Source organism: Oncorhynchus kisutch, linkage group LG8, assembly GCF_002021735.2.
Source record: "Oncorhynchus kisutch isolate 150728-3 linkage group LG8, Okis_V2, whole genome shotgun sequence".
Lineage (NCBI taxonomy): Eukaryota > Metazoa > Chordata > Actinopteri > Salmoniformes > Salmonidae > Oncorhynchus > Oncorhynchus kisutch.
Genome location: NC_034181.2, coordinates 15,230,573 through 15,243,623, shown reverse-complemented (window position 1 = coordinate 15,243,623; position 13,051 = coordinate 15,230,573). Strand labels below are relative to the sequence as shown.

General features: G+C 43.8%; 1 protein-coding gene across 2 annotated transcripts in view; it reads right to left on the bottom strand.

Moving 5' to 3' along the window:
- The window catches only part of LOC109896160 (growth hormone receptor), an 85,487-nt gene that overhangs the window by 15,926 nt on the left and 56,510 nt on the right, over positions 1 to 13,051 (bottom strand). Inside the window, exons 3-8 of one of the 2 annotated variants that reach the window (XM_031829713.1) lie at positions 12,652 to 12,784; positions 12,132 to 12,304; positions 10,674 to 10,852; positions 10,130 to 10,283; positions 9,642 to 9,732; positions 9,319 to 9,388 (exon numbers count right to left, since the gene is read on the bottom strand). In XM_031829713.1, the coding sequence (XP_031685573.1) occupies positions 9,319 to 9,388; positions 9,642 to 9,732; positions 10,130 to 10,283; positions 10,674 to 10,852; positions 12,132 to 12,304; positions 12,652 to 12,784 (800 nt within the window). Of the gene's footprint in view, positions 1 to 9,318; positions 9,389 to 9,641; positions 9,733 to 10,129; positions 10,284 to 10,673; positions 10,853 to 12,131; positions 12,305 to 12,651; positions 12,858 to 13,051 lie in introns of both variants that reach the window. The other variant, XM_031829714.1, reaches the window with a different exon arrangement.

Genomic DNA, 13,051 nt, shown 5'->3' with positions numbered 1-13,051 from the left:
CCCACCTGAACCCCATTACTCATAGTGGGCATCTCCTCCACTACCTGGGAGCCTAGCTCCACATGAACCCCCTCCTTTACCCCATTACTCATAGTGGGCATCTCCTCCACTACCTGGGAGCCTAGCTCCACATGAACCCCCTCCTGTACCCCATTACTCATATTGGGCATCTCCTCCACTACCTGGGAGCCTAGCTCCACATGAACCCCCTCCTGTACCCCATTACTCATATTGGGCATCTCCTCCACTACCTGGGAGATTAGCTCCACATGAACCCCCTCCTGTACCCCATTACTCATAGTGGGCATCTCCTCCACTACCTGGGAGATTAGCTCCACATGAACCCCCTCCTGTACCCAATTACTCATAGTGGGCATCTCCTCCACTACCTGGGTGCCTAGCTCCACATGAACCCCCTCCTGTACCTCATTACTCATAGTGGGCATCTCCTCCACTACCTGGGAGATTAGCTCCACATGAACCCCCTCCTGTACCCCATTACTCATAGTGGGCATCTCCTCCACTACCTGGGAGATTAGCTCCACATGAACCCCCTCCTGTACCTCATTACTCATAGTGGGCATCTCCACCCCTACCTGGGAGCCTAGTTCCACATGAACCCCCTCCTGTACCCCATTACTCATAGTGGGCATCTCCTCCACTACCTGGGAGATTAGCTCCACATGAACCCCCTCCTGTACCCCATTACTCATAGTGGGCATCTCCTCCACTACCTGGGAGATTAGCTCCACATGAACGCCCTCCTGTACACCAGCACTCGTACTGGGCACCTCCTCACCAGTCTGAGGAACTGGCTCTTCAGATCCATCCTTACTTTCTACAACAATATTTTTCTGCTGCATAACATTTCCCTCTAATACAAGTTGCAACTCCGTGCCCTCAACACAGACAACTTGTTCCTCAGCAACAGGTGCTTGTGGCTGCTCAACCGCTGTCGGTCCACCTCTCCCTACATCAGTGGGCCCAGGCGTTACGATGACCACCTGCGCCCCTCCCTCGGCCTTCTCCCTTTTCGGGCAAGCATGTCGCTTATGACCAACATCCCCACACTCAAAACACCGTTGACTAGCCGTACTAGCATAAGCCCTATACAGTCTATTGTCATACTTGATTTTAAACGATAACTCTAAAGTCTGCTCCGGTGAGTCCAAAACCGTAAACACCTGTTGCCGGGTGTTTGCAACCCAACGAAACGACATAACCTGTTTCAACGCCGGGTGTTTGCAACCCAACGGCGCAATAACTCACGCTCCAATAGCTCATTTGGAATAAACGGTGGTACATTTGAAATCGTTACCCTTGTTGACGGAGAAAAAAGCGACGTAACTTGAATAAACATTTCTTCAAGAAGAATGCCATGCTCAACCATACGATCTACAAGACACTCTTCTTCAAGAAGTACACCATGCTCAACCATACGATCTACAAGACACTCTTCTTTAAGAAGTACACCATGCTCAACCATACGATCTACAAGACACTCTTCTTTAAGAAGTACACCATGCTCAACCATACGATCAACCAGACGCTCTTCTTTAAGAAGTACACCATGCTCAACCATACGATCAACCAGACGCTCTTCTTTAAGAAGTACACAATGCTCAACCATACGATCAACCAGACGCTCTTCTTTAAGAAGTACACCATGCTCAACCATACGATTAACCAAACGCTCTTCTTTAAGAAGTACACCATGCTCAACCAGACTCTCTTCTTTAAGAAGTACGCCATGCTCAACCATACGATCAACCAAACGCTCTTCTTTAAGAAGTACACCATGCTCAACCATACGATCAACCAGACTCTCTTCTTTAAGAAGTACACCATGCTCAACCATACGATCAACCAGACTCTCTTCTTTAAGAAGTACGCCATGCTCAACCATACGATCAACCAGACGCTCTTCTTTAAGAAGTACACCATGCTCAACCATACGATCAACCAGACGCTCTTCTTTAAGAAATACCACCATCGCTTTATTCATCCGTGACGCATAAGCAACATTCTCATATCCTACCTTCTCTCCTACGTCGACCAGAAACTCCTCCACAGTGACAGTAGCTTCAGTAACATCCTTGCCAAACTCAGGGTAATTTCGATACGAAAAACAAAATACTTAATTATACCAGTGAGACAGTGAGTGTATGTATGTGTTAGAGGGAGCGAGGTAGGGAGAGTGAAGCAGTGAGTGAGTGAGAGAGAGAGAGGGAGATAATGTCAGAAGTTTAAATACACCAAAGCCAAGGAGTATGTACACAATTCACAATTCCTGACATTTAATCCTAGTAAAAACTCCATGCCTTAGGTCAGTTAGGATCACCACTTTATTTGAAGAATGTGAAATGTCAGAATAATAGTAGAGAGAATGATTCATATATCACATTCCCAGTGGGTCAGAAGTTTACATACACTCAATTAGTATTTGGTAGCATTGCCTTCAAATAGTTTAACTTGGGAAAAACGTTCCCGGTAGCCTTCCACAAGCTTCCCACAATAAGTTGGGTGCATTTTGGCCCATTCCTCCTGACAGAGCTGGTGTAACTGAGTCAGGTTTGTAGGCCTCCTTCCTTGCACACGCTTTTTCAGTTCTGCCCACAAACTTTTTATAGGATTGAGGTCAGGGCTTTGTGATGGCCACTCCAATACCTTGACTGTGCTGTCTTTAAGCCATTTTGCCACAACTCTGGAAGTTGTCCATTTGGAAGACCGATTTGCGACCAAGCTTTAACTTCCTGACTGATGTCTTGAGATGTTGCTTCAATATATCCACATAATTTTCCTTCCTCTTGATGCCAACTATTTTGTGATGTGCACAAGTCCCTCCTGCAGCAAAGCACCCCACAACATGATGCTGTCACCCCCATGCTTCACGGTTGGGATGGTGTTCTTCGTCTTGCAAGCTTCCCCCTTTTTCCTCCAAACATAATGATGGTCATTATGGCCAAACAGTTCTATTTTTATTTCATCAGACCAGAGGACATTTCTCCAAAAAGTATGACCTTTGTCCCCATGTGCAGTTGTAAACCGTAGTCTGACTTTTTTTATAGCAGTTTTGGAGCAATGGCTTCTTCCTTGCTGAGCAGCCTTTCAGGTTATGTCGATATAATACTCATTTTACTGTGGATATAGATACTTTTGTGCCTGTTTCCTCCAGCATCTTCACAAGGTCCTTTGCTGTTGTTCTGGGATTGATTTCCACTTTTTGCACCAAAGCATGTTCATCTCTAGGAGTCAGAACGCGTCTCCTTCCTGAGCGGTATGACGGCTGCGTGGTCCCATGGTGTTTATACTTGCGTACTATTGTTTGTACAGATGAACGTGGTACCTTCAGGCATTTGGAAATTGCTCCCAAGGAGAAACCAGACTTGTGGAGGTCTACAATTGTTTTTCTGAAGTCTTGGCTGATTACTTTTGATTTTCCCATAATGTCAAGCAAAGAGGTACTGAGTTTGAAGGTAGGCCTTGAAATACATCCACAGATACACCTCCAATTGACTCAAATGATGTCAATTAGCCTATCAGAAGCTTCTAAAGCCATGACATCATTTTCTGGAATTTTCCCAGCTGTTAAAGGCACAGTCAACTTAGTGTATGTAAACTTCTGACCCACTGGAATTGTGGTACAGTGAATTATAAGTGTACATAATCTGTCTGTAAACAATTGTTTGAAAAATTACTTGTGTCATGCACAAAGTAGATGTCCTAACCAACTTGCCAAAACTATAGTTTCTTAACAATACATTTGTGGAGTGGTTTTAATTTAAATTACATTTTAATGACTCCAACCTAAGTGTATGTAAACTTCCGACTTCAACTGTGTATTTGTGTTTTAAGCAGGTATATAAAAAAATAAGAGAATACGTATTTTAAGTAATGTTTCAATTGCAATTCTGGCTCTAGGTAAAACAAGTCAAATAAATACATAAATGACGTATGTGAATGTATGTGGCTATGAGAAGTGTAACGTGTATGATAGGGATTATGTGCAACATGTTGAGTGTGTAAGGACCCATTTCTATTTTGTATACAGCAGTACTGTGTATTGAAGACAATTTTCCCCTCTGAAACATTCAACTTCCTCCTATGCTGGCATTATCACTCTCCATTAGGGTAGCAAAGGGTCAGAAACTTTCCAGGAAATATTCCATGGGAAGATAAGCCTGAGAATTTTGCTTAAATTCAGCCAAAAAAATTTGCTTATAACAGTTTACATTTTTTAGTGGGATACACATAAGTCAAATTTAGGTCTTTGGGCATATTTTGGTTAAACTATCCCCAATTCAATGGAATTACAACCCTCTGCATGCACAGTGCACTCTTCCATCACATGTACAGCTGATTCTCAAGATCTTGCACACTAATGAGATGCTATTGAGCCCACACTACTACACTGTCTGAGCCAAGGACTACATGCTTTCTGGTAAGTTTTGATTACAATACTGGGTGGGTTGAATATATTTTATGACATACATTATTATTTGTTAACTAGTAAATAGTAGCCTACAGCAGTGTGTTTAAATAATTTCTAACTTGTTAACAATTTCTGCTAGTTATTTTTTGCTACCATGTGGGTTTTAGCTTGCTTGAGCCTGCTAACCGAGGAGTGTAATTCACCTGTTTCCATACATGATTCATTTTAAAATACATATCTTACAAAGGAGTTGTTTAATCTAACTGCTTAACTATTTATCTGTACATGGAATTGTATTGGGGTTTTAAAAATGAAAATGCCACAGGCACTATCTGATGTGTGGAGACATTAGACTGCAGAAAATGTAGAAGGAAAAGCTGTGTATATTTGCAAAGATTGTGCCAAATCATATGTGAAGAATGCAACACAGATGCAGAATCATCTGGCCAAGTGCATAAAGTTCCCTCAGCGCTCACAATAAGCAACCTCTGACAAAAGTCCCTCTTCTATTTGAGGTGAAAATTATTAATCAGACACCTTATCGATAGCAACAGCTCATGGTCCTCCTGGAATCAGTCGGTTTTTTTGACTCAAGAAACATCGTCAGATAAATAGTGATGAATGTATCGCTCGAGCTGTGTATGCAACTGGTTCACCTCTGATGCTCACAGTCAATGTGTATTGGGAGAAATTTCTGAATGTTCTTCGCCCAGCACGCACCCCTCCAACCAGACATGCTTTATCTACTCATTTGCTGGATGCAGATTTCAACAGAGTTTAAGTGAAGGTCAAGCAAATCATAGAGAAAGCAGACTGTATTGCAATCATTTCTGATGGGTGGATGTTTGTGGGCAAGGAATAATTAACTACATCATCTCCACCCCTCAACCAGTATTCTACAAGAGCACAGACAGGTCTCTACATTGCAAATGAGCTGAAGGCAGTCATTAATGACCTTGTACCACAGGAGGTTTTTGCACTGGTGACAGACAATGCTGCAAACATGGGTAGACCAAACAAGGCTGCTTGTTCTACCCTCACATCACACCCATTGGCTGTGCTGCCCATGCATTGAATCTGCTCCTCAAGGACATCATGGCACTGAAAATAATGGATACACTCTACAAGAGAGCCAAGGAAATGGTTAGGTATGTGAAGGGTCATCACGTTATAGCAGCAACCTACCTCACCAGGTTGCTGGTGAGGTAGCAGATTCACTTGGTGCTGGTGAGCACCAAGTGAGAAGAATAAGAGCACCACATTGAAGCTGCTCAGCAACACCCATTGGAGTCTCTCCAAGAAATGGCCATATCACAGTCTGCCGATATGGACAGCCCCATCAAGAGGATCCCCCTGGATGATGTATTTTGGGAGAGAGTGGTAAGCAGCCTGAAACTCCTGAAACCGGTAGCAGTTGTCATTGCACGGATTGAGGGAGACAATGCCATCCTGTCTGGTCTGATGTTCAGACTCTGCTTGCAGATGTAAGAGAAGAAATATGTACTGCCCTGCCCACTTCACTGTTGCTCCAAGCAGAGAAAACTGCAGTTCTGAAATACATCAAAAAGCGTGAAGACTTCTGCCTGAAGCCCATACACGCCGCAGCACACATGTTGGACCCCAAGTATGCTGGCAAGAGCATGGTGCAGAGATCAACAAGGCCTATGGTGTCATCACTACCGTGTCTCGCCACCTTGTCCTGGATGAGGGCAAGGTTATTGGCAGTCTGGCAAAGTACACTTCCAAGCAAGGGCTTTGGGATGGAGATGCAATATGGCAGTCGTGCCAACATATCTCATCAGCCACCTGGTAGGGACTTTGTGGATCTGAGGCTCTTTCCCCTGTTGTCTCTATCATCCTCCAAATCCCACCAACATCAGCCGCCTCGGAGTGCAACTGGTCCTTGTTTGGGAACACACACACCAAAGCACGCAACAGGCTGACCAATACAAGGGTTGAAAATTTGGTGGCCGCCCGGGCAAATCTTTGCCTTTTTGAGCCTGACAACGAGCCATCCTCAACAAGGTTGGAAAGTGACAGTGAATATGAGGCCTTAGAGTCTGATGTTCAAGAGGTGGACATTGAGGAGGTCCAGGGAGAAGACATGGAAGCCTGAGAGGAAGACAACCAAAGGTTTTGTTTCTAGACTATCATTTTAAAGATGTATGTTGAAAACGTTTTTGGGAGATGCGATGGATCATTGGGGATCATTCAATATTCCATTTCTTTTGTTGTTCAGTGAAATCATCCCATGTTTAGAGTCAACTCATTTAATTAAAGTTCAATTTGTAACTAAATATATGTATTTTTCTATTGGAAGGATTTAATAATTTACAATTATGTCTACTTATGATAAGGTAAAATGTTTATGTTTCTGTCTCCTTATGATATGGTAAATATATCCAATGCAAAAACCATCTACATTTAAATGGTATTAATATTAATTTGAATATATTTCCGTTAATTCCTACGGAAAGTTTCCACCTGAATATTCCCCAAAATGTGCAACCCTACCCTCCATCTTATCAATTGTCTCTAAATGTTAAAGTATACAATATGTTGTACCGTATATGCTGTTGTCCTAAGATCCAGTCCTTAAAATAGTATAAGAGCATCTTGAACTCTGACCACTGAAAAGTATAGTGGAGCAGAGAGAGTTTATAAATTGGCTATAAAAAAACTCCATGCATTTCCAAGGACAAAATTGATGGTCTTTGCGTTTCATTGCCAAGCCCTCATGTGTACCCACAAAGCCTATTATTATAATAATATCAATCATTTAGATTCTATTTCTATGTGTGTGCCCTGGTCATTTCCAGTCCTATCATATTACTGTGTTTTATTTCCTCTTCATAGGGACACTGAGTGGTTTCCTCTTCATAGGGACACTGAGTGGTTTCCTCTTCATAGGGACACTGAGTGGTTTCCTCTTCATAGGGACACTGAGTGGTTTCCTCTTCATAGGGACACTGAGTGGTTTCCTCTTCATAGGGACACTGAGTGGTTTCCTCTTCATAGGGACACTGAGTGGTTTCCTCTTCATAGGGACACTGAGTGGTTTCCTCTTCATATGGACACTGAGTGGTTTCCTCTTCATAGGGACACTGAGTGGTTTCCTCTTCATAGGGACACTGAGTGGTTTACTTGAGCTACTGTACAAGTGGTGGGGTTGTTTGAAAAGTACATGTTCCTCATCAACAGCAGCCCCCATCCCATTTCATCAGCACACCAACACAATGACACCTGGTCACACCCACACATCCTCCTCCCCTTAGCTCGTATCTCTAGAGCATATAAAATCAAATCTTCTTGGTCACATGCTTCGTAAAGAACAGGTGTAGACTAACAGTGAAATGCTTATTTACGGGCCCTTCCCAACAATTGAGAGAGAGAGAAAATAGAGAACTAATATAAAAGTAATAATAAAAACACAACAAGTAATCTCTTATAGTATGTCATTGTTCAACTTCCTACTCAAACCATGTTTGAATTAACATCAATGTGGATTATGTGTTTTCATCATATGTACTTGCACATATGGCTTATGATACGCTACATGACCAAAATTATGTGGACACCTGCTCTTCGAAAATCTCATTCCAAAATCATGGGCAATAATATGGAGTTGGTCCCTCCTTCCCTGTTATAGCCTCCACTCTTCTGGGAAGGCTTTCCACTAAATGTTGAAACATTGCTGCGGGGACTTGCTTGCTTTTAGCCACAAGAGCATTAGTGAGGTCGGGCACTGATGCTGGGCCATTAGGCTTGGTTCATATTCGGCATTCCAATTCATCCCAAAGGTGTTTGATGGGGTTGTGGTCAGGGCTCTGTGCAAGCCAGTCAAGTTCTTCCACACCGAACGACAAACCATTTCTGTATGGATCTTGCTTTGCACGGGGGCATTGTCATGCTGAAACAGGAGATGGCCTTCCCCAAACTGTTGCCACAAAGTTGGAAGCACAGAATCGTCTAGAATGTCATTGTATGCTGTAGAGTAAATGTTTCCCTTCACTGGAACTAAAGAACCTAGCCTGAATCATTAAAAACAGCCTCCTCCACCAAACAGTCCACGTGTAATCACGCTAGACCAGGACCCCCACATCTGGGTTTTTAACCTGCAGGATAGTGGTGGGGTTATGGTATGGGCAGGCATAAACTACGGAAACAAACACAATTACACTTAATTGATGGCAATTTGAATCCAGAGAGATACCGTGACAAGATCCTGAGGCCCATTGTCGTGCCATTCATCCGCCGCCATCACCTCATGTTTCAGCATGATAAGCCACGGCCCCATGTCGCAAGGATCTGAACACAATTCTTGGAAGCTGAAAATGTCCCATTTCTTCCATGGCCTGCGAACTCACCAGACATGTCATTCATTGAGAACGTCTGGGATGCTCTGGATCGACGTGTACGACAGCATGTTCCAGTTCCCGCCAATATCAGCAACTTCGCACAGCCATTGAAGAGGAGTGGGACAATATTCCACAGGCCACAATCAACAGCCTGATCAACTCTATGTGAAGGAGATGTGTCGCACTGCATGAGGCAAATGGTGGTCACACCAGGTACTGACTGGTTTTCTAATCCACACCCCTACCCTTTTATAGGTATCTGTGACCAACAGATGCATATCTGTATTCCCAGTCATTTGAAATCCATAGATTAGGGCCTAATAAATGTATTTAAATTGACTGATTTCCTTATATGAACTCTAACTAGGTAAAATCTTTGAAATTGTTGCATTTATATTTTTGTTGAGTATAATCATCTGTAATGCACTCTGAGCCATAACAATTCACACTTGTTTTTACATCCTAAATAGTCAATCACACCTACTCAAAAGACAAACGCACACACACACGCAGTGTTTGTTGTCTTACCTTAAGCAATGCTGGATCTATCCCTTTGATTTTGGGTGCAGGGACAGGAGGCAGCAGAATCACCATCAATCTGAGAGGAAGAGTAAGAGGAAGAGATGAGATGAAAATGACTATGTGTGTGTGTGCGTGTGTGTGCGCATGCCTGTGTGTGTGTGTGTGTGCGCATGCCTGTGTGTGTGTGTGCGCGCAAGCATGTGTGTGTTGTGTGTGCGCGCGTGCGCGTGTGTGTGTGTGTGTGTGTGTGTGTGTGTGTGTGTGTGCGCGCATGCCTGTGTGTGTGTGTGCGCATGCCTGTGTGTGTGTGTGTGTGTGTGTGTCCTCACCTCTGCTGCTGAGAGAAGATGATGAGCATGAGGAGAATGGCCACGCCCACAGCCCCGAAGATCAGGACCAGAGTCACAGGGAACGTTGACTCTAGAACAGGATCATCATCATCAACTTAATCATCATCGTCTTCATCACGGCCATCATCATCATGGACCATCATCATCATCATATCTTATAATGAAGAACACTTATTTAACCATTGTCATTATGCAGTGATACTATCTTATCCTTGCACAAGATGGCTGCCATGTTTGTTCCCAGGGACGGCAGTTGAAAAATCTGGCTAAAATGGGCACTTTTACAGTAATGTTGATTAATGTGCACTGTCTCTGTAAAACTACATTTAATAGTGTAAACAACACCTCCCCTCTTCCCTCTGCCTCAACATGAGCCACTCTGTCTGACTCCACCCAGACCCCGCTCTACCACGCCCTGCCTGGCCCCAACCTGCCCTGCCCGAACCCACCTGACCCCAACCTCTCACCTTTATTGGGAATCTCTGGCACGTGGACAAAGATGACATCACTGAACTCCCCAAAGTGATTGAAGGCTCTCATTGCACAGTGCACACGCACCTCGTACGCCTCTCCTGTCTGAAGGCCGTAGATAGACTGCTGGGTGCCAAACTCATGCTCCAACTGAGAGAGAGACGGGGAAGAGGGAGACATGGGAAAAAACATTCGTAAGAGGAATATGATGTAAAGCTATGAAATGTCCAAATAAAAAGTGATTATGTCTCAGAGTAAATGTGTTTCTATATACAGTCTTCTGTGCCAAACAAACAAACTTGGTACTGTCGCCGATTGAGGCAGTCAACAACAGAATCTCTCCACTTGTTTGTGTCTATGAGAGGTTGATCTGTCAGTGACCTTCCCTGGCCTTGCCCTCTAACTCCTCTGACCCCTGCCCCTCATTAAGAACCTGTTTTCCCAGAAGGCCTAGCTCTGGCTTCCGCTACGGCCCCATCAAAGCTACAGAGGCAGTTGGGTAATAGGCCATCAGGGTGTGTGTGTGTCCCTGTGACTCACCACTTTCCAGTGTGAGCTGTTCCTCCTCCTGTACTGGACTTCATACACCAGTGTCAACCATCCAACGGATACGTCGGCCGAGGGCGGGGGTTCCCAGCTCGCCATGATGTCATAGTTCAGGCCCGACCGGCTGATGTTCAGCAGCGTCCAATTCAGAGCCACTGGCGGGTCAGGGTGCACTGGCAGGGACGAAAGGGCATAGGTCAGTATATGAATGACTGGCCAATAAATGACCAATAGTGTAAAGTGGTTTCCTTCTCCATATGCATTATGCACTGATGAGACAAGTCAACCAATTTAGAATTGTCTTCAACATAAACCTCAATTGGTTTAATCATGTGTTTTTGAGCTGGACTGGGACAAAGCCTGTACCCCTTGTGGCTCCCAGGACCAAAATCTCACGTTCCGCTGCTAGTCTATAGACCAGGGGTCCCCAACTACATTCAGCCGCCGGCAGATTGTTTCTTGAGCGGAGGGTCGAGGGGCCAGAACATAATTATAAATAACTTGTACACTACAAATGGACCGCAATAAGCCCAAACAGATACAGTATTTGACTAAATATAATAATTTCAAACCTTGATTACATTGGGAGACATTCACATGTGTCATTATGGGAAGACTTGGGAACACATTTCCTACATCACTTTTCCTGGTGATTTTTTTCCTGATGTATTTTCTGTCCAACAATAAAATGTTTTAACTCAATTATTTATTTAAGAGTTAATTTATTTACTTTTACATGGGGGGGCCAAATAAAATCATCCGCGTGCCGCCAGTTGGGGAACCCTGCTATAGAAAATGTCTATCACACTGTCCACTAGTCCACTAGTATCCACTAGTCCAGTCGGTGTGAAACCTCCGAATAATAACAACAGCTGCTGCTACGATCAATCATTATCATCGGTTCTATTCTGACTGAGGATTGTCCACCACTAACCCGGAGCATGGTCTGACATTGACCAACATGCAACAGGACAATGCTGTTGTCCTAGTATTTCTGATAACGTGTTGGCCCTCTCGGCCTTACTGCTCCTGGTCCTCCTGGGAACCCAGTGTGCTTACAGGTTTTCATTTCAACCCAATTACTTCTGTCAACATGATTTAACGAAACAGTAATCAACCCCTCATCCCACGACATGTTTGGATGGCCCCTCAACCAATCAGGTAGATGGACGCAACAACGTGTTAAAGTCAACTGCCCCTGATGATGTCAAGACTGAGACTTGATGACAATTGTGTATTTCAAACAGTCAAGTTCTGGATTTTTAAAAGACATCAGTGGCTTCCAGAAAATGAACAGGGATTTAATTGAAAACCCCACCCAGTAGGTAAGCCAGTCAGGCCCATTCAGATTCCTCAGTTCTGCATCTGGGCATAAAGAAGTGTCTAGGGGCTATCAACTAAGTGTTGTTTAGTACAACAGTCCATATTAGCATGTCTCTGTTGTGCCCTCACCAATGTCCTGCAATTCGAAGCACAAGGTATCGTAGGTTTTGTTCTGGCTTTCAGAGTGGAGCCGCACACAGTATTTGATCCAGATAACCGTGTTGTTCTTATTGAAGAAACACTCGTTCTTCACAGAGGAGGAGTAGTCAGGGCACTCCTTCCATTCCTTCGTCAAGTCATTCCTAAGGGAGAGAGAGAGGTATTTTAGAGGTCTATTATGCAAATATACATTTTAGAGGTATATGTAGGCATCCTCTCAAGTAGGGGTGTGCCGAGTACCCGGACAAAACGAGTATCGGAACGGATATGGAGAATTTTCAGAATACGATTATGACGCAAGTACCATTTATTATTATCCGTGATCAGAAAAAAAAACACGTCCAAGTAAGTAAATCACATTTAAATCACACTTCCTGTTCTTTAAATAATGTATAATGAGATCGGCACACCCCTACTCTCAAGTCTGCATCGGTCATTGATAAAGAAAGAATAAAACTTAAACAATAAACATCTATCTCTCTCTGCTCACTTCTTCCAGTACTGGATTTGCAGTGCTCCGGGTTCCGTGAGATTCTGGAAGCTTCCGGGACTCCACCAACACCTAAACGTCTCCTGTTCCCTGGACTTACACCCAGTCAAATGAGGAGCCTGGACGGAGGGATCTGAGAGAGAGATTTTTATATTGAAAAATACCTTTATTTGCCCAGTAGTTTGATTTCAGCACAATCTTTAATTCTGAGAGAGAGAAAGAGAGAGAGAGAAAGAGAGAGAGAGAGAGAGAGAGAGAGAGAGAGAGAGAGAGAGAGAGAGAGAGAGAGAGAGAGAGAGAGAGAGAGAGAGAGAGAGAGAGAGAGAGAGACTTCAATGATCACAGAGAAGCAAACTAACAAAATAACATGGGCTACTGCATAAGACAAGACACAGTATGT